This window comes from Budorcas taxicolor, chromosome 20, assembly GCF_023091745.1.
Source record: "Budorcas taxicolor isolate Tak-1 chromosome 20, Takin1.1, whole genome shotgun sequence".
NCBI lineage: Eukaryota > Metazoa > Chordata > Mammalia > Artiodactyla > Bovidae > Budorcas > Budorcas taxicolor.
This window is the reverse complement of record NC_068929.1, coordinates 20568523-20592721: the sequence shown is the minus strand read 5'-3', so window position 1 is coordinate 20592721 and position 24199 is coordinate 20568523. Positions and strand designations below refer to the sequence as shown.

Here is a 24199-nt window from a genome sequence, read left to right as displayed (position 1 = left end):
AGTTTGAGAATTGTACATGTAATATATCCTATACATAAAGCTTAGAAACAAGATTAACTTTAGACACATGGATATATACTAAAAGGACTCATGAACTATATCAAAAATGAAAAAAATCTGACATTTGTTACACCTAGCTGCTTTCTGTATTTTTGAATGTTTGGGGACATTTCATTATTTAAAATTTTGATTTCCCTGTTGCTCAAAAATAATAATGTATAAGGACAAAGATGTATTAAAAAAACAACCAAAAAGCACAGATATTTTCACATAGTTACTCAACTTATTTTTAAAATGTATAATCTGTATAGTTTTGTTTCACTTTTCCCACTGAGAATCCGATAGTGGCATTTTCTTATAAAAGATAGCATTTAGTTATTAGTTGCTTATTACCTTATGACACATATTTGCTAAGCATTTTATTAACTGACATAATCCTCACATTTTCTAAGATTAAGCAATAAGTGCTGAAGCCAGGCAGGATTGAAGAGTCTGGGTCTTTGTTATTCCCGAGTGAATCTTATGTCAGCTAAATTTATTGCTTGCTGCAATAAGATATTTTTTAAAAACAGTGTAAGTTTAATGTGTTAATACTTCCAGCAGGTATTTTAAAGTCCAAATATTCTAGAGTAACAAATGAACCTACTAATTTTGTTATCATGTTCCAAAATACTTCCTATTACTAAAGCAGGACTTAATGCAGCAGTTCTCAACCAGGAATGACTTGGCCCCTCTCCAGGGAAAAATGTATGGAGACATCTTTGGTCATCCCAAGTGGGATGGTGTTGCTAAGACCTAGTGGGTTGAGGGTGGGGGGTGATGCTCAATATCATACAATGCACAGGGACATTCTCCCTCCACAAACCCCCACAAAATGTCTGTGATGCTGAAGTTAAGAAACCTGGTTGAAATAAGAGTTCTCAACTTTGAACCATAGACGATAAATAAATAAAAATGAAATCCTGGTGTTAGTCTATCCTCTGTCCCCCAAAAGCTTTGAAAGAGACTGTAGTTGCTTTTGAAATCCTGAAAGCAAACCCTGCCTTGCTCCTACATATGGTGCCTTCAAAGATACAGAAAACCAGAATGAGATAGGTACTCCCTACAGCATATCTCTCCCATTTTATTCTTGTATCTGTTGGGTCTCTGTGGGACCTTAATTGGGAGAACTTGGCTAGGTCACTGGAACTAATCTAGACACTTTTTAAGCGTGATATTATGGGTTCTTGCAACCTTCTCCATGTATGAGAGAGGGTGAATTGCTTTCAACTTTGCCTTCCCCAAGGAACTATCTTGAGATAGTTCAAGTATTGATGCATGTGTTACATATTCTTACTGCTATATTAAATTTTAACAAGGTAGGTAAAATGGACTCGTGTCTAGGACATACTCTGGAGATAAAAGTAATACAGTAATAGAGTAAGAGGATAATCAAGTGCATTAGAATTCCGTAAGTAGTTGTATAGATAAAAAAAAGTTCTCTGAGTGGACTGCATGGAAGTGATAGGAATTTGCATAGTATCTTGAAGCAAAGGAAAGACAAGACGTTCTGGGCTTGGCAGGGAGGTGGGTGGGCAGATAAAATAAGTAAAGGTTTTTGATTGTGGGTTTACCAGAAAGACATAATGTGAGAGAATCATGCCTGCGTGTCCTGATTAAAAACAGATAGATGGCTCTTTTCGCAAAGAGAAAATTAAAAATTCTTTAGCTAATGTGATTATATAAACTTGTAGGGATGGTAGCATATTGATGAAAGAGTCAAAGGTCTACTTACAATATTTAATTTAACCAAGATACACCCATATATTTAGAATTGTGTATTTTGTTCGAAAAATGTTGCTTTCACACTGACATTTTATAAAACAATTTTAAGTGAACTTCTCTATCACTGTGGCTGCATTTTGAGGAAATAAATCATTAGATACTAGAGTTGGAAAGGAAGCTCAAAAAAGAAAATAAAGCTGGAGAAATTTGACTTGTTATAGGACCAAAATATATGATGTGTACATTTATAGGTTTTTGTGGATGAAGTAGAGTCATGAATTATCCATTAAAACTTCTGTAAAAAAACAATAAGTAAATTATGTAGTGTAATTCAGAGTTTAAATTTAGTAAGAGTTAAGACTTTCAGAATATGAGTTTGATAGTCATAGTCATGAAGGATGTAATATTTACATCTCTGTTACACTGAAATGTTATTTTAAATGAACATTGAATGAACTTAAAACTCAACATTTTGCTTCTTATACTGAAAAGAAATTTAAGACATATATATGAATTGTTAGTGAAAGTAAACAATGCTGAGGAAATATTTCAGTATATTTATAGCCTGTGATAAATGTACTTTTGAAAAGTTGCACACCTGAAAGAGACTGCTTTTTTAGAGTAATTCTGTAGTAAAGCTTGGGCTAAGTGAAAACTCTCTCTTACTGATACGTTTAAGTTTGAGTTGTCTTATTGAATGTTAAATATTTGTGACCCATGAAAAGAAATTCTGGTTTTGCCTTTTGTTTTTATTTTTAGTCTTTAACATTCAGACTTCCTCACTTTCGCAGTTGCATTTTCGTAAATGACATAGAAAAATCACTTTTTTATTATAACACTTAAAATATAAACTTATGTCATAGTTTTTAAACTTTTTATTTTAAGGAAGAAGAGGTTTCCCCACAGTTGTTTACTTTCCACGAAGCTGTCTCACAAATGGTAGAAATGGAAGAACAAGTTGTAGAAGATCACAGGGCAGTATTCCAGGTGAAGTATGGCAGAATCTTTAATCACATGTTTTTCTAGAAAAATTAACTACTAATGACTTTTGAATGTCACACTGATCTAAAAAAGCCCTTGTTTATGTTTATGCATATGTCTAATTTGTAGGGCATATGACACAGTAAATTTTAAATAGAATGAATGATGACTACAAACAAACTTTCTTTGCAACTGTGGTAAAAAGGTGTAGTTGATTTCTACTGGTCTCCCACTTTCTTTGCTTTTGTTAATTGTCTATTTTTAGAGGAGTTGATCTTCTGCCCTCCTTTACCTCTTTCTTCATGGTAGGCAGTTGGAAAACTCTTCTAAAGGGTATCAGAGCAGTTGAGGAAGATTTAGTCTTTGCAGAAAAGGAAGGTTATTTCAGGAGAGTTACTGCACTGACTGAGCTATCAGTTGCAGATGAATGAGGGGGAATATATCCCTTCATATAGCCGTAACTCCTTAGGTATTTATCGTATTGTGTGTCAGCCTATTTAAAAAACCTTTTGCTGTATGATCCTCCCCTCTTTATTAACAAGAAAATATTCTGGAGGATGATACCTATTTGAACATCTTTATGGAGACTGCATGGTCGGCTTGCTCCTGAACCCCACCCCCTTCCCACAGTACTGTAAATCCTTTGTCCTATTAACCTGTATATCCTTCTCTGATATTGAAGAAATCTTTATCTGTAAACAAATATTAACATTCCTTAACTCTAGGCAATTCACATACTTGGATGAAGGGCTCAAAAATATGAGAACTATTTATAATTGTAGAGTTGGATACACAATGATTAAAACTGTTAAAGTCAACCCCTTATTATGAGACTCTCTTAAGAGCCCTAGGTATTTAGATTAAATCAAAAAGGACACTTGTAATTTTAAGAAAATTGTTAGAATAATATGAACACCCATAAAACTCAAACACGGTCCCCTGGTGGCTCAGTGGTAAAGAGCCTGCCTGCCAATGAGGAGATGCAGGTTCGATCCCTGGGTTGGGAAGATACCTGGAAGGAAATGGTAATATGCTCCAGTATTCTTGCCTGAGAAATTCCATAGACAGAGGAGGCTGGCAGGCTACAGTTCATGGGGTTGCAGAAGAGTCAGACATGACTTAGTGACTAAACAACAAAACTCAGTTAAGTGAGGCTTTCAGATTCAAATTTATGCTTGATGTGTCAGAGTTAAATTGGTACATTTATAGACTAGTTGTGTGTGCAGCATAGTTAAATTGGTTTGGAATTCAGCAGTAGACTTGTGAATGCTTTATTAAAGTGAAGTATACTTATCTTACTCAAAACAGATTTCTTAGGAAGTGTGCCTGTCTTCTTACCTGATTTGTTTCAAGTAATTTAATAAATTCAGCAACTAAAATTACATTTATATATAGTTGTCTATGCTCTTATTATATATTCATATATAATGGACATATATATATATAGGGGATATATATGTATATGCCCTTAATATATATTATATATTCAAGTGATTTAATAAATTCAGCAACTAAAACTACATTATATGTAGTTGTCTATGCCTTTCTTGAATGAAGTGTCATATGAAGCCCATCATTTCTCACTTTGCCATTTTATAATGAAGTCTAAAATTTGTTTATTGGAAGAACTGAGTATTCTGACTTTCAATCTGATAGTCTTACAATTCTATTCACTGTTCCTCCCTTCTGTGATGTGCCATTTTTCACACTGGGGTTTTGTTTCTGAAAATTAAATGTATAGCTGAAGGAAAAGAAAAATAACTGGGAGGTTGTGTGCGTGTGTTTTAATCAATGGATATTTAGTCTTCTAATAGATGGTGATACATAGTCTAGTTGTAATTAGTAATTAAATTACATTGGTGTTTGGAAAAGTGAAATTGTGTGTACCATAAAAAGTTAGAAAGTGTCCATATTTATATCCCCTAACTCTTTAATTTAAAATGATCTGACCTTGTTAATAATCTATGGTTCATGGCATTGTGAAAAAATGAAATTCATGAATTCCACATATCTAAACTGAGTTAACAGTGGTTTCGTTAAAGCGCTTATGAATAGTAGTAATTAGTTACTGTTTAGTGGTTCACTTGACTCTTCTAAAATGGGCTTTCTTGGGAATTCGTTGGTGGTCCAGTGGTTAGTTAGGCTCCGCACTTTCACTGCTGAGAGCCCAGGTTCAGTCCCCGGTCAGGGAACTCTTAAGATTGTACAAGCCACACAGTGCAGCCAAAAAAATGGGAGCTATCCACTGTTTCCTTACAGTGAATAGTTTTGAAGAGCTGCTGTGTCGAATTTATGATTACCTCTTTGCGCAACCTCTGTAAGGCCCAAATGGATGTTAATTTCAAATAATTTACAAGTTATAGTCTCCCATAGGCCTCATGAGATTGCTCAGAAGTTTTATTACACCTGTTTTAGGGATAGCTGAGGTTTTGAGATTTATTCTGCTCGTTGATGGGTGTGCATGCGTGTGTGTGTCATTGGTGGGTGTGTATGTGTGATTCATTCCCACTCGTTTGTGTGTTTGCTTCATTTCCTTTCCCAAACCCCACTTGTTGGGATGTGGGTGTGTGTGTGTCTGTGTTTGATTCATTCCCTTCCCCAAACCCCGCTCAAAGTAAAAATAGGACATTTTTTTTTTCTTTCTATCATGTTTGTATTTGAATGTAAAGAAATATTTCTTGATTTTATTCTGTAAATAAAGATGTTTTATGGTTATAAATATTTCAGAGAATACTGTTCCGAGTATGTTTGATTATATTTAAAATAAATCTATAAATTGGTTTCTGTCTTATAAAGAGGCTTACTGGATTTTTTTTGGGGGGGGGGTCATTTTAGGAATCTATCAGATGGTTAGAAGATGAAAAGGCTCTCCTAGAGATGACTGAAGAAGTGGACTATGATGTGGATTCATACGCCACGCAACTTGAAGCTATTCTTGAGCAAAAAATAGACATTTTAACTGAACTGCGGGGTAATTCTGTTTTCATTTTATCGTTTGAAATCTGCCTAATATTTGTATGTAATTAGTGGGAGGATTTCATATTGTAAAAAGACATCTGAAGTGAAAATTATGGGCATGTTTAGCATCTTTCTAGAGTTATAAAGACCAACCCACCGTTCCGTTTGTTTTTTTTCCTGAAAATGAAACATGAAATATTTTAAGTGCTCTCTAGTCATCTTTTTTGTTTTTGTCTTTGGAGAAGATAAAGACATCTTATGATTAAAGAGGGAAAATATATTTGAACAAGTTTTTTTAAGTTTTATATACCCATGCAGAGCTTTGGTAGGCCAATTCTTTTCAGTATTATTTTCCTTGGTTTAGATCTATTCCAGGTCATCTTTCTATCACCTCCTACCTGCGTCTCCTTTCTGTGCGTATTTTTGTCATGATTTTCCTTTGAACTCATTTTAAAAAATGAAGGGGAAGGTTCCAACAGCTACTCTTTCTGCTTTGCTTATGAAGGGAAGCATGTGGCTTACTCACATGCCATGTCTCCTTTCTGGGCTTTTTAGTTAGCTTATCTGTGCGACTTCAGATAAGCACGCATTATGTGTGCTGATTTCTCAGGCTTTGGCAAATCAGCTGTCTTCATTTATATGCAAGTAGGCTTCTTTGGGTGTACATGCAATGCAACATGAAACTTGACTGAAGTTGCTAGATTTTTTAGCACCAAGCAAGCTGTGTAAGTTTTTAAACTAGGTTCTTTGTAAAGTTAGTTATTTGCAATTATATCCTATAGAGTCAGCAGTGATCATTTTGCCAATTTAGAATTGTTTGTGCAGATGTAGGGTTTCTAAAATTTGCTGTTTTTCATGTTCTTCATATTCAAGCCTTGATTTAATGTGTTTTGATCATTTTTCTAATCTGCCATAATGCATAAGCAGCTTTCTGTGTGCATTTTATTCAGGAGGCAGATCACAATGTATCCTAATTTTTTTTTTCACTGCAAGATGTAGATTTCAACTTAGTTCCCTTCCTTTTCTCAGGATTCATGTAAATATTAAGTATATCCAAACTTTGAAGAAATTACTACCTAAATATTGTATAATTCAGTCCTTAGAAAAAAAAATTTACCAAATATAATTTTGATATTAATATAAATTTGAGAGCTATTATGTTAGCAGGCATCAGAGCCAGAAGTCTTTATATTCCTTTCTAAATTTCAGAAAAAATCAACTTTTTCAACATCATTGTACTTAGGAAGAGAGGAAAGAAATCGAGATTCCAACACTGTCTTTCTCTTTTTTTAAAAGCCATAATCTGCACTATTAACACATTTTCAGTTGGGAAACTGTTGGAAGGCGCCATCTCCTGTGCACTGTGCAGGGCTCACAGCTGTCCCTGGTCTCCACTGACGAGGTGACAGTAGCGCCACCCCAGGATGACAGTCAAAACTGTCTGTAGACGTTACCAGTGCCCCTGGGAGGGGAGCAGAAATCACCCCTAATCAAGAACCACTGTTGTAGAAAGATGTCTCATCTTCACACAGCTGACAGTTACTTGCCTCTTCTGATTTTTACTTACCTATTTCTTGCTCTTACGTGACTCTTAATCAGTACATGATAGAACAGACAGTAAGACAGAACTGTAAGACCAAGAAATGTGTAGTCTGTAATCTCCCTTCATCGTACCTTTTGTAATCCCCGATAAGGAAAAAGTAACATGTCTTAAAAATTCAAGTGAACTTAAAATTTCATAGCTTAAAAAGGTAAAACAGGAATTGAAAGTAGACATTTTCTAATATTCTGAGAAGAAATAACTATTTTACATACATATATAGCCTCTTTACACTGTAAAAAGGAACAAAGAAATTAAAATTGAACACTGTAAAATATGGCAAATAGAACAGAAATCTGTTGTGAAGGTAACAACAACAAAAAAAGACCCCCACAAGCATTTCTCAGAATCTATGAATCTGTTGCTATACCTGAGCACTATGTTTACTTCTGAGTTTCTGGACCACAAAGAACAAAAGGAAAAACCCTGAGTTGATATTGTAAGAGATGACTTAATAGGATGCATAAAATTGTATACTGCATTGCATATAATGCAAAACTTACTTTCTTCTTTTCTTTTTCCAAGATAAAGTGAAATCTTTTCGTGCAGCTCTGCAAGAAGAAGAACAGGCCAGCAAGCAAATCAACCCGAAGAGACCCCGTGCCCTTTAAACCAGCATTTGCTGCTGAAGGATCCCCAAAACCCTCGCTACTATAACATAACAATGGTTCAGCTGTAAGGGCCGTTTGAAAGTTTGAAATCTTAAGTGTCTGTGGAAAATGTCTTGTCCCTTCACCTGAATGACATTTCAATTTTGTGAAACACTCTTTTGTCTACAAGATGCTTCTAGTCAGGAGGCACAACCAAGATTTGGGAATAGTGAAGCATTTTGTTTCATTTACCCAGATAGTGAGTTACTTTTGGAGATCCTTGCCAATTTTATTTTCTATATGATGAAGTAAGATTGTGGACTTGATCCAGAGGTGAATAGTAAGGGGAAGCCACAGCATTTCCTTTTAACTCAGTTCAGTTTTCTTAGCAAGACTGAGCAGTTTTAAATCCTTTGCGTGCATGCATACCTCATCAGTGATTGTACATACCTTGCCCACTCCTAGAAACAGCTGTGCTCACCTCTTCCTGCTTTGTGCCTTGACTAAGGCTATTACCCTAAATTTCTGAAGCACAGCCAAGAGAATTACATTCCTTATTTGTCATTGTAAATTACCTTTATTGTGTGTACATTTTTACTGTAATTGAGACATTTTTTTGTGTGTGACTAGTTAATTTTGCAGGATGTGCCATATCATTGAATGGAACTAAAGTCTGTGACAGTGGACATAGCTGCTGGACCATTCCATCTTACGTGTAAAAAAGTCTGGAATTATGATTTTAAAACCATATAACATGTGGTTATAATTTTCTTAGCATTTTCTTTGTAAAGAACTAAAATATAAACTAGTTGGTGTATAATAAAAAGTAATGAAATTCTGGAAAGAGTTTTATCTTAGGATAATACATATATACGCAGTGTGTGTTCCAGTGTGGTATTAACAAGACTAATAGTGCAATTTGATCTTTACCAATACCATTACTTAAGTTGAAGTGTCCATTAGCACCCCAAAATGTACCTTTTAAATGGTACAGTTAAAGGAAATTGGCTTCTGATGCATGAATATGTACATGTACATTGAAAGTAGTCCATAATAGAACTGTTAGGTTTAAGTCAAGTGTAGACAGTACATAACTTATGTTGAAAAAGAGTTTAAGCTAAAAAAGAGTTGACTTCGCCGTAAAAGGGCAGATCTAACACAAGCTCCACCCATTACGTAATGTTTGATGTTTCACCACTATTTGGCGAGAACGACCAAATTCTCACCAATCAGTTCATCTAGGGCATGCTACTTTTTAAATGGTGGCACTTATTTTTACAGATTGCTATTCCAAGGAAGAAAACTGGCCACTTTTCATGTAAATATTTTGTTAGAAGATTTATCTGTCTCTCTAGGAGTTTTCCCTCAGTTCCCAGGATAGTGTCTAGGAGTACATTAACAAAAAGTCTCCCAGGGATATCTTGTTTTGATTTACTCTAGGGAACTACCAGCTCATTCCTGTGGGCTAAAGGGAAGCTATGAATAGAGAGTCATATGAGCCAGACTCCCTACTTCACTGTCCATAGAATTCAAAGGGTAGTTATGGAGAATCCTAACACCATGGTGAAAAGCTCCTCTGTAAACTTGAAATCTAGTACAAATGTAGATTTTCACAGTGTGCTTATTATTAATAAATTAAATCTGTGTAATGAGTTTTAGAGACAATTTACTTCAATACAATCACCTTTGTTTTGGGAGGAACTCAGGTTTTCTTGCAGCTGTGAGATATGTTCTACTTGTGTTTATTTCAAGGAGAAGAGGAAGAATGGAGAACTGTTAGTACTGACCTTACAGAGAATGTTTAAAAAGGTAGTTTCTGAGCCTAATCAACCTTCAAAGGGCATAGAGAGATACGTGAATTTACTCATTTTAAGCACAACAGACTAGTCTTAATTTATTATTTAAATTAAAAGGGTACTGTATCTGTGGAAGGTCTCCTGAAATTGAAATACACTGCCGTATACTTATAAAGGCTTCATTCTGAATAGCATTCAAGGTATATTAAACATTAGTACCAGAAAGGATTGTGGTAGTATAACCCATTCTTTCCGTTTTACAGATAGGGAAATCTGAAGGTTATAAAAGGGACTAAAACTCAGCAGGCAATTCATAGGACAGGGAAAAAGAGGGAAAGCTGAATTAAATCTTTAAAGATAGAGATGGTACAAGTAAGCTAAGTAGTTTTGTGCGATTTAAAAAAACCTACTCTTAAGCTTATGTAGTATTTATGTACAAAAGTGGCTTTATGCAGTTGTTATTTAAAGACTAACTTACATTTTTTGGATCTGGATTAAACGTTCTTTACTTTCTCAGACTTGAAAACTGATATTCCTATTAATAATTAAAATTAACTAAAAATATACATTATTTTAGTTATATAGGAATGTTTTAATATATAACTTTGAGGCCAGATTTCTAAAAAATCTGTTTAGGCAAACGACCTAGCTTTCCTTCTAGGTTCACTCACTGTATGGACCCCTGTTAAAGTAATTTGGAGATTCCTTCTATTAGGTATAAAAAAAACCAAATGTCACTGAAAATATTTTTATTAATTAATTTCCTTATATAAATAAAAGTCAACTATAATTCTTTGTTAAAGGGCATTTACGATATTGAGTATAATATTGATAATGATTTAAACATTAAGACTTATTTATGACATCTATTGAAATTTTTAATTACCCAGAAATTACGAATCCTGGGAACCTGTGGTTGTGGCAGAATGGCTGGTTGGGTTGGTTTGTTTTGAAATTGAAGAGCAGAGATTTTAACTTTAAAGTCAGTTTTGATTTGTAAAACTCTGAAATTTTAAGTCTATGACTTTTTTGTATGAAAAAAATCATACAGTCTTATAATTCATTTTATTCTAGTTGAGATGCTTATTTACAAGGAATGCCTAGAAGTAATATATGCCTGCCACCATGCGGTGGCAGTAGCAGATTCAGGCTTACCTAAAACCCTGATGCAGCCTGTTAACACTACAGGATTGCTAGAGGGATAGGCAGTGAAAGAAACTGTACGGGAAAACAAAGAATTCGAGAAGCAAAATAACATTTTAAGACAACTGCTTTACTGTACACATGAGTAACAAAAAGAAATGGTATGGGGAATATGTAACTAAATTAAACATTTCAACTTTTTTATGACTTCAAGGACAAAGGCCTAAAGAGCTGAAAGCCTAAAAAAGGTTCTCACAATAATATATAACACAGAAAATAAAAGGGTACCATCTTTATACACTGTTAGAAATAACTTGAAGTGTAAAGTTGTGCGTATCTGCGGCTCTTGAAGATTATTATCACCCTGCCTTGTATTATATATTAAACCAGAACAAAAAAGAGCAAAAAACCAAGAAACGTTGGACACTGTACTTTCTTAAAAATTCAGAGAACTAAATGGTGACAGTAGTAGTACATCAAAAGCAGTCAAGCACATAGTGTCCAAGCATAGTTCATTTTCTCAAACTATTAATATATAATTCCACTTTTTCTCCTTGAGCTTGAAAAACTTCTCTTCCAGATACCTAAGAAAAATGGATACCTTCTGCATTGAATCCATGTAGCAATCTGAAAAAAAGAAACCAAGTGGGATGGTATTGAAATGCTAGTTTGTAGTAAGTAACAACACATACATAGTCCCTGTACCATGAGTTCTAAAACACAAATACTCCTAAGATGTCAGTAAAGAAACTTTATTCTTCAATTAAGTTTATGAGATGTATATTGGTTAAAGCCACCTCATTTTGGTGTCTCTCCTGTCGTAGCCTATATGTCTTAAAGCATGATGAATTTAAAATAATCTTAGACCTACACTAACCCTGGCCTAAGAGCACATTGGTACTTGTTCCATTTCAACCTGGTAATGAATGCAAAGCTGTTTGGAATTAGAGACAGGGGAGAGATGAATGTCTAATCTCATGTGTCCTTTCTTTCTCTCGGAGCTCAGTTATTCAGACTCAAATGCTTCTCTCTGGATACCTATGTACTTATCAGATCACTGTTTTAGTAAGCTGCATGTTTAGTAACCTTGCAGAAAATTAATAAGAATGAAGGAAAATAAGATGAAATATTTCTATTTAGACCTGCCTGAGATTATTTTCAGAATGGCCTGTTAAGAACCAACAAGATGGGTTAAGATATCTAAAGATGGGTACTTAGGGATAATGTTCAACTCCTGGCATTAACATCTCATGAAGACAGTAGTACTGCTAGCCTGCCAGTAAAATATAAGTGTCATTTGTCTCAGTTACATACAACTGTGTTTCTAGCATAAAAAGTAAACCAGTGACTTTATCAATCTACCCTCTTTTTTTCAGCCTCTAGATCTTAGAAGCTTTGAAAATGAATTGGTTAAAGAGACAAAAATTTATGGTTTTTTAGTTAGGAAATCAAAGTGTTAGTGATTAAAAAACAATGAATGCAGGTCAATTATTACCTGAGTATTTGACACCTTACTCTGCTTTCGTAAGATTTACTTGCTTAATCGAAGGAAAACAAATTTTGCTCTATATTGCCCAGTTACTTATGACACCATTCTTTCTTTCTTACTTCAGGTGTATAGAACTTGCCTCAGTCCATGAAATAAGTTACTGAACCAGTTAGAAATGATACCCAGATATGATTGTAACTAATATTATTTCATACTTAAAAGCTATTCTCAGTAAAGAAGATGCAACTATATGTATTGTGATTCTTCTACCTGAAAGGCTACTTTGAAGAGACAAACTATTAAGACTATGAATGGGAGTTGGGGGAGGGGGCTGGAAGGGAGAAGCACACACACCATAACTCACACTGTCACAGAGGTTATCTCCAGGCTTGGACTGTTTTCACTTACTGTTCTTACAGAAAATGTTCATTCTGCTGCAGCTAACTAGCCTCCATCTTCTACACCAAATACTATTCCATGCCATGGAAGTGCTATGCAATAACTCCCAGGTAGCACCTTATAACCGCTTAAAAGCCTTTAAATCTCTAAATATGAAGGTATCACAGTAAAGAAATGTAAACATGTAGTAAAAGGAAAATGTAGTTACCTGATGAAATCATCTATGTCCATGGAACGGGCCCGCTTGTCACTTAAACCTGTGCTGGTTAGGATTTGCTGTATTTTATCTGCTATGCTGAAATCTTCTGGTATTATCTATCAATACAAGATTCAGAATAAATGAACAACATATCTTTAATGAAGTCACCTTGACTCTTTTTTTTTTTTCCCAGTTCAGTAAGTCATAAACAGTCACCTTATCTCTTCATGATAGTTTTGGAAAGCCTATCTGTCGATAAGACTTGCATCTCTTAATTCATTAAGTGGTTGATGTTCAGCACATACCAAATACTCGTGTGTACTGCCCTTATTCTTCTTAGAAATTCTGAAATAGTTGTTTCAGGATTCGCAAAGTACTTCATAACAATTAAAGCTGTAAACTAAGTTTTACAGCAATTGTTACTATCTTTTAAAAATAACATTTTCTTGGCACAAATTTCATTCAATTAGCTAGCTAGTTTTTCTCAAAGATAGCCTCTAACCCTTGAGAATGCTTCACACTTCACATCTTCCATCCAAAAACTTCTTAATCCAATTTAGTACTTCCTGTGTAGGTAGGTGTTCAGAGATTGTATTCATAAAATGGAGGTAGCGACGCTGCTGGTACATTAAACCACGTAAGAACTGAGTGAAAGAAAGGAAATTTGCTTTTATCTGCCAGTCTGTTTAGATTGGAAAACTAAAAAATTATCAAACATCACAGTCATATATAGATGTCTCTGTGTTTACACAACTAAAGAAAATGTTGCACAGATAATGGTAGGAGACATGAGGTTCACAACCAGAACTTGCCATTTATCCCTTACTTTATTCTAATTATTTCAATTTCTGGGTATGAAAAAAAAGTCACTGAGAAAAAGGTAACTTTAAATTTTTAGTTTCTATGTGAGCAACAAGCAAGAAGGGATGGCCCCAATTCAAAAGCTAGCAAATACGTTTAAGCTGAGTAAGTTATACATGGTTAAAATTTGGGAGAAAATTATGACTCAACTGAATCTTTTTATAGCCAAAAGAAAAAAACCTGTCAGTAAAAAAGGACAGGGTATTCAAGGCTGCTCAGATACAGTCCACAAAGTATACAGCAGCACTGACCTATTGAAGAGCTGACGTTCTCCTGTTAGATACTATCTTAAGGGTCCTATGAAATGTTCAGAATTAAAGAGTTTTGTAATGATATATGAAACAGTAGGAAATGGACATTTTAAAACACAACAATTTATTGAAACAACAAAAACATTTTGTGCTTACAATATTATGGACCGAACAGTGAATTCTGTAGTTTTTTTCCAATAGCTGTTGCACTGCACTTGACCTATAAAATGGGTCATAAAGAAATTATGCCACTATTATTCCAGACAGATTATAAATTTCTTTTACTATAAGATTAAGCCTATGTTCCACATGGTAAAATTAAAGAACTAAAAAGGGTTGAATATTTAAACTTCTGAAATAATCACAACTACTACTATTTAAACCTAATACATATCTTAAGGAAGTACAAAAAACATAATCTCAAAAATGAGTTTTTTCATTGTGGCTTTCACCATTTTTTTTACCTTGGGCCCCAAATTGCTATTATATTTTTCCAAGTTAAAACGCCATGAATCTTTCAAAAGTGTGGAAGGGGTCCATCTGTCACCTCATTTTCTCCGAAGAAAAGCAGATGTGGGGTATAGTTTTTGGGTTTTTCCCATTTCTCAAAAAAACAAACCTGATCTAATTCCCAAGTCCAGGAACTTTTCTTCATTAAATTCTGCCTCCCAAAGTACAAAATTAAAAGTGTGTCTGGACATGGATAATGTGTATGCTTTAGGGTAATACTGTTCAGGAAAATGACCAAATTTTAGCACTCAGCACAGTATCTGAAGCACTGATCCCTCATATATCATAAATTAGTAAAATACTTACTTAAATGCAGCAGACAATGTCTTGTTTTTCCTAACAAAGGTGATCCTTACTAGGCCATCCCATTCCTGAAACAGTAGATGGTATTTTCTTAGAAAATATTAAGCCCCACTGATACCTAGTAGGTACAATTGTGTCTTACTATATAAAACTAAAAACCTTCTGAAGTGATAAAAATGTTCTATATCTTGATGTGTCTGGTTCATATATACAAAAGTAAGATCTATACTTGATTTTCACACTTTTGTGCACGCACCTCATTGATTATTTTACCCTCAATTTTAAAAATAGAAAACATATTTGTGCCACATCGGAACAAAGAACATTGCATTTATTTAAATCTAAGTATCGTTTTCAAAAGAACATGACTTAAAACAGATGTGATTTAGAATACAGCCTGTGTAATACACCTAGCTAAACCTTGCAGGAATAGCTGACAGCTACACCACCGCCACCAGCTACTGACCATATAAGCATGTTTTTATCCAGTGTGATTGCAGTGAGGTTTTACATCAAGTCATATGGCTTTCTTCTCTTTTTAAATGGCAAAAATTAGAATTCTGATTAAACAGAACACTGTTTAATCCATACTATTACTTTAACATATGGCTTTCTTCTCTTTTCAAATGGCAAAAATTAGAATTCTGATTAAACAGAACACTGTTTAACCCATACTATTACTTTAACACAACTATTTTCATTTTATCTTGTTTCCCATGTCTTATTCAAACAGATACATGTTTTCTGTAGATGTAAATCTTCAGCAAACTGCAATGGTATTCTGATCTTTTTATCTTTGCAAACATTTTCCATGCTCTTTTGAGTCTTCAACAACTATGTTGTGTCAAATAATTCCATCTACTCCATCACAGGATGTACTATAATTAATATTCTATTTAGACATTTAGGTTGACTCATTTTTCTGCTGCTACAGACACACATCTTCTACCTTGGACTTTTTTTCCTTTTACTGAATGACCCTATTTTAACCTCACCTGAAAATTGATAGGTGGTGGTGGATTCTTAGGTTCTATCCTTACGACGCTGGATTCCACCTTGGGTGGTGGTCTGAAGTTGTTCTTTCCAACCTGTTAATCAGAAAATGTTTAAAGTAGTCCTCTCAAAAACAACTTTAAATAATAATCAGGACTTCCCTGGTGGCGCAGTGGATAAGTGCCAGTGCAGGGGACACCGGTTCAATCCCTGGTCCGGAAAGATTCCATGTGCCAAGGAGCAACTAAACCCGCAAGCCACAACTACTGAGCTGGCATGCTGCAACTACTGAAGCCCACATGCCTAGAGCTTACGCTCTGCAACAAGCCACTGCAATGAGAAGCCTGTGCACCACAATAAAGAGCAGCCCCCGCTCGCCACAACTAGAGAAAGCCCGCAGAAAGCAACAAGTGCAGCCAAAAATAAAATTTTTTTAAAAAAGTAATCATACACGCTCTCCTCACAGAAGGCACAGCTAGATGTTCAATGATGAGTTAAGCCCCATCATTTCAACAACAGTCACTTACTTTCATTAGATGGTCCACACGTGCCAACAGCTGTGTGTTAATTGACAGTCTGCAGTATAACTTATCTCCAGGTTTTGCAACCAGTCGGAGAGCAAATTCTCTTTGAAACATTAGCACAGCACATCTGAAAAGACAGCAGAAAGGAATAAACAGAGAGGTCATTTTCAACTATAAATGTATTTTAACTTCAATGACTTTTCTCAGGTGGGAAACTAAATCAATAGCTGTGGTTAATGATAGCTGGCCAGAAGGGACAACAGTTTCAGCCTGAGCCTTATTCCCATAGAATGACAGGCTACCTTTGTTTTTCATTGTATAATGGCTGTAGCTCTAACCCCTTGTGAACGTAAGCCCTCAATGATCAGATGAGAGAGTATTTCAGGTCCACAAAAGTTTCACGAAACTATAATCACCTGGTTGACATGAAATGAATGCCCTCTGATATATTCCATTCCATGTCATTTTTTAAAGTGACAGTCATGGCTCATTAAATTTATTTTATACCTACTAAGGAGTTTTTGACCTGCAATTTGAAAATCACTGCTACAGAGTGTACTAGAAACCAGTTAGCAAGGACACTTAAGAATCTAGACATAAGAAATTTGACCTGGGCTAACAACAAAAGCATAAGAAAATATGGAAAGGCCATCTGGTCTCAGAAGCACGACTCAGCCCACACCTCTCCCAAATAACTCCAGCAACTGCTACAGAATGTGAGACAGACAGAGCGAGCAGCACACAAATTGATACTTTCTACAAAACAAATTCTCCAGTAGTTTTTCAACTGAATTAACCTTAATCTTTGGCTATCCGTGTTCATGGCCTAAACTGTAATTTTTCTAAGACTTGGCAGTAACTTTAGTCTTCTTGTCACAAACCTGAAAAAAGGTCGGTGCAGCAACAGCTTGAAGACAAAAGGAGATGAGATCTGGAAAAGAATTAACAGGTTATTTCTGGGAAAGACCCACCAGAGAACCATTTAGTAAATATAATGTTCCTACATTTTGAAAACATACCTGATAAGGCAAATTTGCCACACAAGCATCAAAGAATGGCAGATCTGTTTTTAACACATCACCCACCATTACTTGAAGTTTGCTGGCCAGAGGCCTGATAATTAAAAAAAAAGCAATTAGAACATTGTTTCATGAGATTGAAATGTACTTTAATTCTATTATGTATACTCACGTGCCCTGAACTCTTTTGTGAAGTTCAGCTACTAGCCTTGGGTCAAGTTCACAAGCAATTACCTAAATTAAAAAAAAAAAAATTTTTTTTGTAGGTTAATTATGGAGAAATCTTTTCCTGTTAACTCAATAGGAACTTACATTATTTAAATGAATTACAATTCTTTCCCCAATTCTACCATCATTATTCTTCAACTGTACTCTACCAGTATATTTTAAAGAACTTACCTGAAGAGACTTTAATGAAGAGATGATTTTACAAAATGCGGCAAGGGGGTTAAAGGAACAACAAAAAACATCACCAGAAAAGAGGCAGCCAGACTACATGACTGTTCTACCCAAATACTTCACAGGATTACTGTGCTCATATGGCTCCACGCTTTGTAATTCAACTGATGATGAGAAAAAAATACAAAATATGTCTTTGCAGTAAATGTTCTTTGGAAGCATACAAAGCAACTGCTCTGAAATGAGTAGGTCACTTCTCTCACCTACTAAGATCCAAAGCATATAGCAGAGATAATTTCTCAAGTAAATGGAAAGGGATACCACATAGGCTGAAATTTTATTACAGTATAAGCTGAGGTTTTGCAGACTTCCAGGAAGACCCTGTCTACAGAGCACATATATGTGAGGTTTAGTCTGCTTAGCTCCCAGATCCATTCTCCAGCTTTGCTGTACCTGTAGGGTAATACAGTCCAGCTCCCTCGCCCTTTGACTTCTTGTTGGGCTAGGCTAATGGAAGGCATTACTGGTTCCAAGGGGTAGGGTTGAGTACTTCCTAATGCCTGCGCCTGCCTTGCACAAATTCTGGCAGTGGCCGTGTTTGGCTACGAGTGGTCCCTGTCCCTGCTCTTTCTGGGCTCCGGCAACACATTTCCCTCCTCTTGTCCCTTGAGGTTGCTCGATGGTAACTGTTTCCTGCTGTTGACAGTCCCTAGGTTTTTCACTAAATGTTTACTGGTTCCCTTAACATTCTCACATCTTGTCAATGGTCTCTTCACTGAACTCTCTTCAGATAAGTTCTTTGTTACCTACATCTACCAGAAGACAGCAATGATCCGACTTAACTGGAACTGGATCCGCCAAGAGACAAAGGTACCAGCAGCAGCCAGGTGACACTCCAGTCTCAGAGGCCTGTGCTAGATCTCCTCCAAAGTTCTAAGTCCAATAACTCCAATCCCCTTGCTTTGTTCCCCTTAGCCGAGAGGTGGTAGCTGCTTTTTGTAATTCTACTCTTGGGTTAACCTCAGTGTTTTATTCTCTTGGTCCTCTAACAACCATGTAACCAATTCCCTGTACTGAAGTATCCAATGTCATTTGTTTTCCTGATTGATACACCTGTTTTTTTCTTTTAATCCATTAAAAAAAATTGAGACATAATTGACATAAAACATTAGTTTCAGGTATACAACACAATGATTTGATATATATAACATTCATGACCACATAATTACAATTTTTTTTCTTGTGATGAGACTTTTTACTCTCTTTGCCAACCTTCAAATGTACTACAGTGTTGTTAACTATAGTCATGATGATGTCCATTACATCCCTGGGACATATTTATCCTGGAAATTGGTACCTTTTGACTCACTTCACCCAATTTGCTCATATTTTATAAAGGTTCTAGCAAAGGAGCAAGAGTTACTACTAAAATAACAGCAATTCATTAAAACAGATTTATACTTGTAAACCACGTAAGCTTACTCACATAATACCTGATACCAAACACTAAATCCTCTCTTTACCTTTTTTGCCTTTTCCAGCAACTTCACAGTCATATTGCCAGTTCCAGGTCCAACCTCCAGCACCACATCAGTTGGTCGTAAGGCAGCCTACAAGCAAGCACAACTACTTTAGCTTTACAGGCACGTCTGAACACATAATTTAATTTACAGCAAAACAGCTTTACTCAAAAGCGCACAGTTCGGAGATCTTATTCTGACTTCATTTTTAGGAGATTGCTTCATGATCTATGTTTAAAAAGATTATCTCATTAACATTAGGCACAAGTGGAAATTAAACAGTTCTCCTCACTTGGAGCAATAGTTAGGAGTCAGAGAAGTAGGAACAGCAGTTCTAAGAGTGGCATTCTCCTTCCTGTCTTTGAAATGATTCCAACAGCACCTTGTTACCAACACTATTATCACTAGATTCAAAAAGGAAGGACCAAAATGATGAACCATAGCATGTTGTACTGGTATTTCTCAATTCCACATCCATGTATGGTTTCAGGGGTGCAGAAGGATCCAGAAATTGTACACAAAAATTAATGTCAGTCCAGTGGTTAGGACTCCATGCTCCCTCTGCAGGGGGCCGGGGTTAGATACCTACTGTGGGAACTAAGATCCCACAACCCTCAACATGGGGCAGAAAAAAAAAAGTGTATGTATGCACATAGCTGGAGTATTCTGAGGCCGTAACTTTCATCACATGCACAAAGGAATTCATGAGCCAAAAAGGTTAAAAAGCTAGGCCAACTCTCATTTTGCATACAACACTAAGTTGACATCTCTCACCCAGGTAATGTCCTTTCTACAGTGCCAGGACACTTCCTTTGCAACCATGAAAGTAATCTTCACCACCTATTGTTTCACGTCCTAGCTCCCAATCATACAAAACAATAAGAAAACATCAATAACCCACACAGGAAGAATACTTTGAAGAGTTGACATGTGGCATTGGCTTATAACATACAGGTTTCTCTGGGGAACAAACTTCCAAAGGTGTCTGGATATAATTTTAGGGTTTTCAGTAAACAAAAACTAACAGTGATAGATGCTGCCTAGAAAAAGTGATTGGTAATAGAAGAAAAATCTGGAATTGAACAGGTAGAAGTGTCAAGCTAAGAAGTAAATAATCTACAGAAAGATAAAAGAATTTGGAGTCAGAACCCGAGACTCACAGAATAAAGCAAATCATATTGAAGAGAACTTGGGAATCCTACACAATTCTTCAATTCATTCCACAAGTATTTATACAGCATCTATTTTGTGTCAGGAATCCTTTCTGTGCTTAGATATTCCTAAAATTAAAATCAATAACCCAGTAACTCTCTCCCTCTCCTCTTTCGCACCCACCTTATCGATAATGCTGTTAACAATGAGAGGATTTTTCAAAATATGCTGCCCAATCCCCGTGTTGAACATGAGTCCTGCAATAAAACATGAAATAGCCTTAAATTCCCAACTAAAAACATTAGACCGTCCCAGAGAAGAAAACAGGATAGCTAGGGGACGGTATCTGCTCCAGCTAGGGGTGCCAAACGTCACGCTAAGGAGCTGGATGACAGACTGTTTTAAGGCCACCCCTTCCGTGAAGGAAAGTCAGAGGCGGCGCGCGGGGCCTGCGCTCGTCGCTCGGGCAAACCCGGGACTCGCGCGCTCCCGGCGCCCGGTCTCACTGTCCCCGCCAGAACTCCGCCCGTGCCCCGGCTCGGTCCCACCGGAAGTCCCAACCCAAGGGACCCCAGCTCTCTCGCGGCAGTCCCCACCTCCGGCGCTCTTCAGCTGCCCGCGTTGTTGTTGCCGCGCGCGGCGGCGGCCGCTAGCCGCTGATTTGATCTTCGGCATCTCTGCAGGCAGAGAGCTCACAGGCCGAGGAAGTCAAGAAGGACCCGAACCCGCAACCTCTAGTCTCCGCACCACGTGGGAATCACCAGCCCGCACCACCAGCACCCTATCGGGCCACGTGGGGGTGGGGCGAAAACACGCCCCTTGGTTTGCTCCGGGGTCCGCCCCCAGAAAGAGGGCGGGCCTTTGGAGCCCGATGGCCGCCTGGAATAAGCTCGGCCTCCCGGGAAGCCTAACCTCGGAAGCCTACAGATCCCAGAAGACACCGCGCTGCCGATTCTGGCAGTTTGGATTGGCTAGTTTAGAATCGGGGGCGGGGCCTTGCCGCCACACGCACCAAGCTAGTTAAATAGGTTTGGGTGTGGGACCTCAAGGAAGTGGAGGAAGCTTAAGTTACGTAATGCAGTTAGGCTTGTGGATGCTTTATCAGGCTAGGTTGTTGAATCGCTCAAATCCAAAGAAAATTTATGTCATGTATTTCTCTCGTGTATCCCAACCGATTGTGGGTGAGGATCCCAGGAGCTTGGGAAGAGGAGCTTGCTCCTCTAGCGGGAGTGAATTCGCTGCTTGTATTACGGAAAGTAACTCTGAAAATGTAATTATGTGCTTAGTTTGACTGGACCTACTGGTGGTTTCGCTTCTTTCTGTGGCACGTCATTAATTTCCTAAACCTTTCCATATTGAGCTCTTGCTGTGTATTAAACACTGCTGGGTGATGGAGATTCGAAGGTAAATAGGAAACTGACCTCAAAGTTTATTCTATTGAGAGAGTTAGACAAAAAGTCTGAAACTGTAAATGTGGTCATTGTTATGTATTGGCTATTGTGATAGGACGTTGTATCTGACTGAAAGTTACATGAACACAATGTCCGTGTCTGTTTTAGCTGTCAGCGAAATGTTTCTGTGTGTACCTTATTTACCTGAAGAAGCAATCTGTTTTTACCAAAGCTGACTTCTCTTCCCTGTACAATTTATTGTGTGCATTCCCTAGCCTTGCTCTTTCTTTGCTGTAATTCTAATTTAGGAAAAAATGTGTATACCCTGTTAGCAATTTCAACTGTCTCTTAATTCCATTGATCATTGATTTATTCCACAATTCTGGAACATCCACAGTGTGCCGGGCACTGTGTCAAATGTTAGGAATTTAGAAAATTAACATGAATGACAATTCCTGCTTTTAAAGAACTTTCAAGAGAGGAAGACATGCAAATAATTACAATAATAGCACCATTTGCCAATATATCTTTTCACCATTTCATAGTTCTCTAAAATAGGGGCTTATCATTGTGTTCATAATACAGATGAGGAAACTGAAGAACAAAAATGTTAAATATCTTGCTCAACATCACACAGTAAATGACAACTGCATCTTGAAACTCGTTCTGTATTCTGAAGACAGTGTGCTCTAAAAGAGGAATGATCTTAGCACTATAGCTAATACTTGCAGTGACTGGGGAGCATTTTCAAGATAGAATATTTGAGCTGAATCATTAAAGGTCAACCAAAAGTTAGCAAGGGAAAGTTTGAGAATTCAAAGGGAAAGCACTAAAAAAAGACTGGATATAAGAGTATTTGAGGAAGAAAAAGAAACTTGGTATAACTGAGAAGTAAACAGGTAATGTAAATAGGAACTTATGGTGAAGGGCCTTGAATGTTATGCCAAGGAGCAATGGTAATCATTGAGAAATCAAAATAACCATTTTGCCCTCTCTGCTCCTCTGCAGCTGTGAGAACTGCTGGAGATCATACAATAGAATGTATCGGAAACAGAGATGGGCTCCCCATATATGCTGAACTCTGAGGCCAGCCTAGCCAGCTCTTCCTGAATTCGCTCTAATCTTCCTCTCCCATTCTCCATGGTGCTGCTGCTGCTGCTGCTAAGTCACTTCAGTCGTGTCCGACTCTGTGCGACCCATTAGACGGCAGCCCGCCAGGCTCCTCTGTCCCTGGGATTCTCCGGGCAAGAACACTGGAGTGTGTTGCCATTGCCTTCTCCAATGCATGAAAGTGAAAAGTGAAAGTGAAGTCACTCAGTCGTGTCCGACTCTTCGCAACCCCATGGACTGCAGCCCACCAGGCTTCTCTGTCCATGGGATTTTCCAGGCAAGAGTACTGGAGTGGGGTGCCATTGCCTTCTCCTGAGGGAGAGTACAGTGGTGAGCAAAACGAAGCAGAGCTTACATTCTAGTGAGGGATGTCAGTGATGATGAGTGTGACGAAAAGAGTAGAGGAGACAGGGATTGACAGGATGGGCGGGAGATGCTATCTTATGTAGCACGATGGACAGTGAGAATAGAAACCAAATGACACGTTTCTTCAGGAATGAAGTAGCAAGACCCTCCTGAAAGAGGTCACATAGTAAGTCTCATAAAGCTAAATGACTGAGGTGAGTGTGCACACTTAGGTGACCTACAGCCTAAATTGGTGTTTGCTTAGGTATGAACCTTGAGTCACCTGTTTCTGGAACACTGGGGCATACGTTATGAGCTGACCTGTGTTGTCCCCAAATTCATGCCCTAACTTCTAGTACCTCAGAATCTGACTGTATTTGGACGTAGGACCTTAAAAGAGGTGACTAAGTTAACAACCGATTGACCAGAGTCGTATTATGTCTTTTGTAACACAAACGTTTGTGACTGGCGTGTTTCAATATTCACTTATATAACAAACTGCTGGCCACAGAGGTCAGTTTCTGCAAAAATCCCCCCAGTCAATAATGTGTTCAGATGAAACCTTTAGAGTGTGACCTAATCCAGTCTGAATGGTATCCTAATGAAAGGAGGAAATTTGGATACACATAGACACAGCAGGGGTGTGTGCACACAGCGGAAGAGCCATACGAGGACACAGCCAGAAGGCAGGCATCTGCAAGTTAGGAAGACGGCCTCAGGAGGAGCCAACCCTGCTGACACCTCAGTCTTGGGCTTCTAGCCCATGCCTAAACATTATGGATCAGAATAGGATTTGGCCTTGGCAAATGCATCTTTAAAAGACCCCCTAGGAGATTCTGATACACAGTGATGGAAGGCACTCACTGCTTTCTGCACTCAGATAACATAACTGGTTGAGGAAT

General features: G+C 37.2%; 2 protein-coding genes across 2 annotated transcripts in view; one reads left to right on the top strand and one right to left on the bottom strand.

Annotated features, from left to right (window-relative positions):
- KIF2A (kinesin family member 2A) overlaps positions 1 to 8673 on the top strand; it is a 67358-nt gene extending 58685 nt beyond the window's left edge. Inside the window, exons 18-20 of the mRNA XM_052658986.1 lie at positions 2650 to 2751; positions 5581 to 5716; positions 7829 to 8673. Of these exons, the coding sequence (XP_052514946.1) occupies positions 2650 to 2751; positions 5581 to 5716; positions 7829 to 7914 (324 nt within the window). The 3' untranslated portion in view covers positions 7915 to 8673. The remainder of the gene's footprint in view (positions 1 to 2649; positions 2752 to 5580; positions 5717 to 7828) is intronic.
- Positions 8674 to 10794: 2121 nt separating this feature from the next.
- Positions 10795 to 21225, bottom strand: DIMT1 (DIM1 rRNA methyltransferase and ribosome maturation factor). Its single transcript, XM_052659119.1, has 12 exons — positions 21048 to 21225; positions 20635 to 20708; positions 19303 to 19389; positions 17553 to 17614; positions 17381 to 17474; positions 17243 to 17292; positions 16365 to 16488; positions 15840 to 15932; positions 14848 to 14912; positions 14188 to 14251; positions 12929 to 13035; positions 10795 to 11459 (listed from the first exon to the last, which is right to left on the bottom strand). Exons 1-12 carry the CDS (start codon positions 21124 to 21126, stop codon positions 11417 to 11419), a joined length of 942 nt encoding a protein of 313 aa, XP_052515079.1. The 5' UTR covers positions 21127 to 21225; the 3' UTR covers positions 10795 to 11416.
- Positions 21226 to 24199: the final 2974 nt, after the last annotated feature.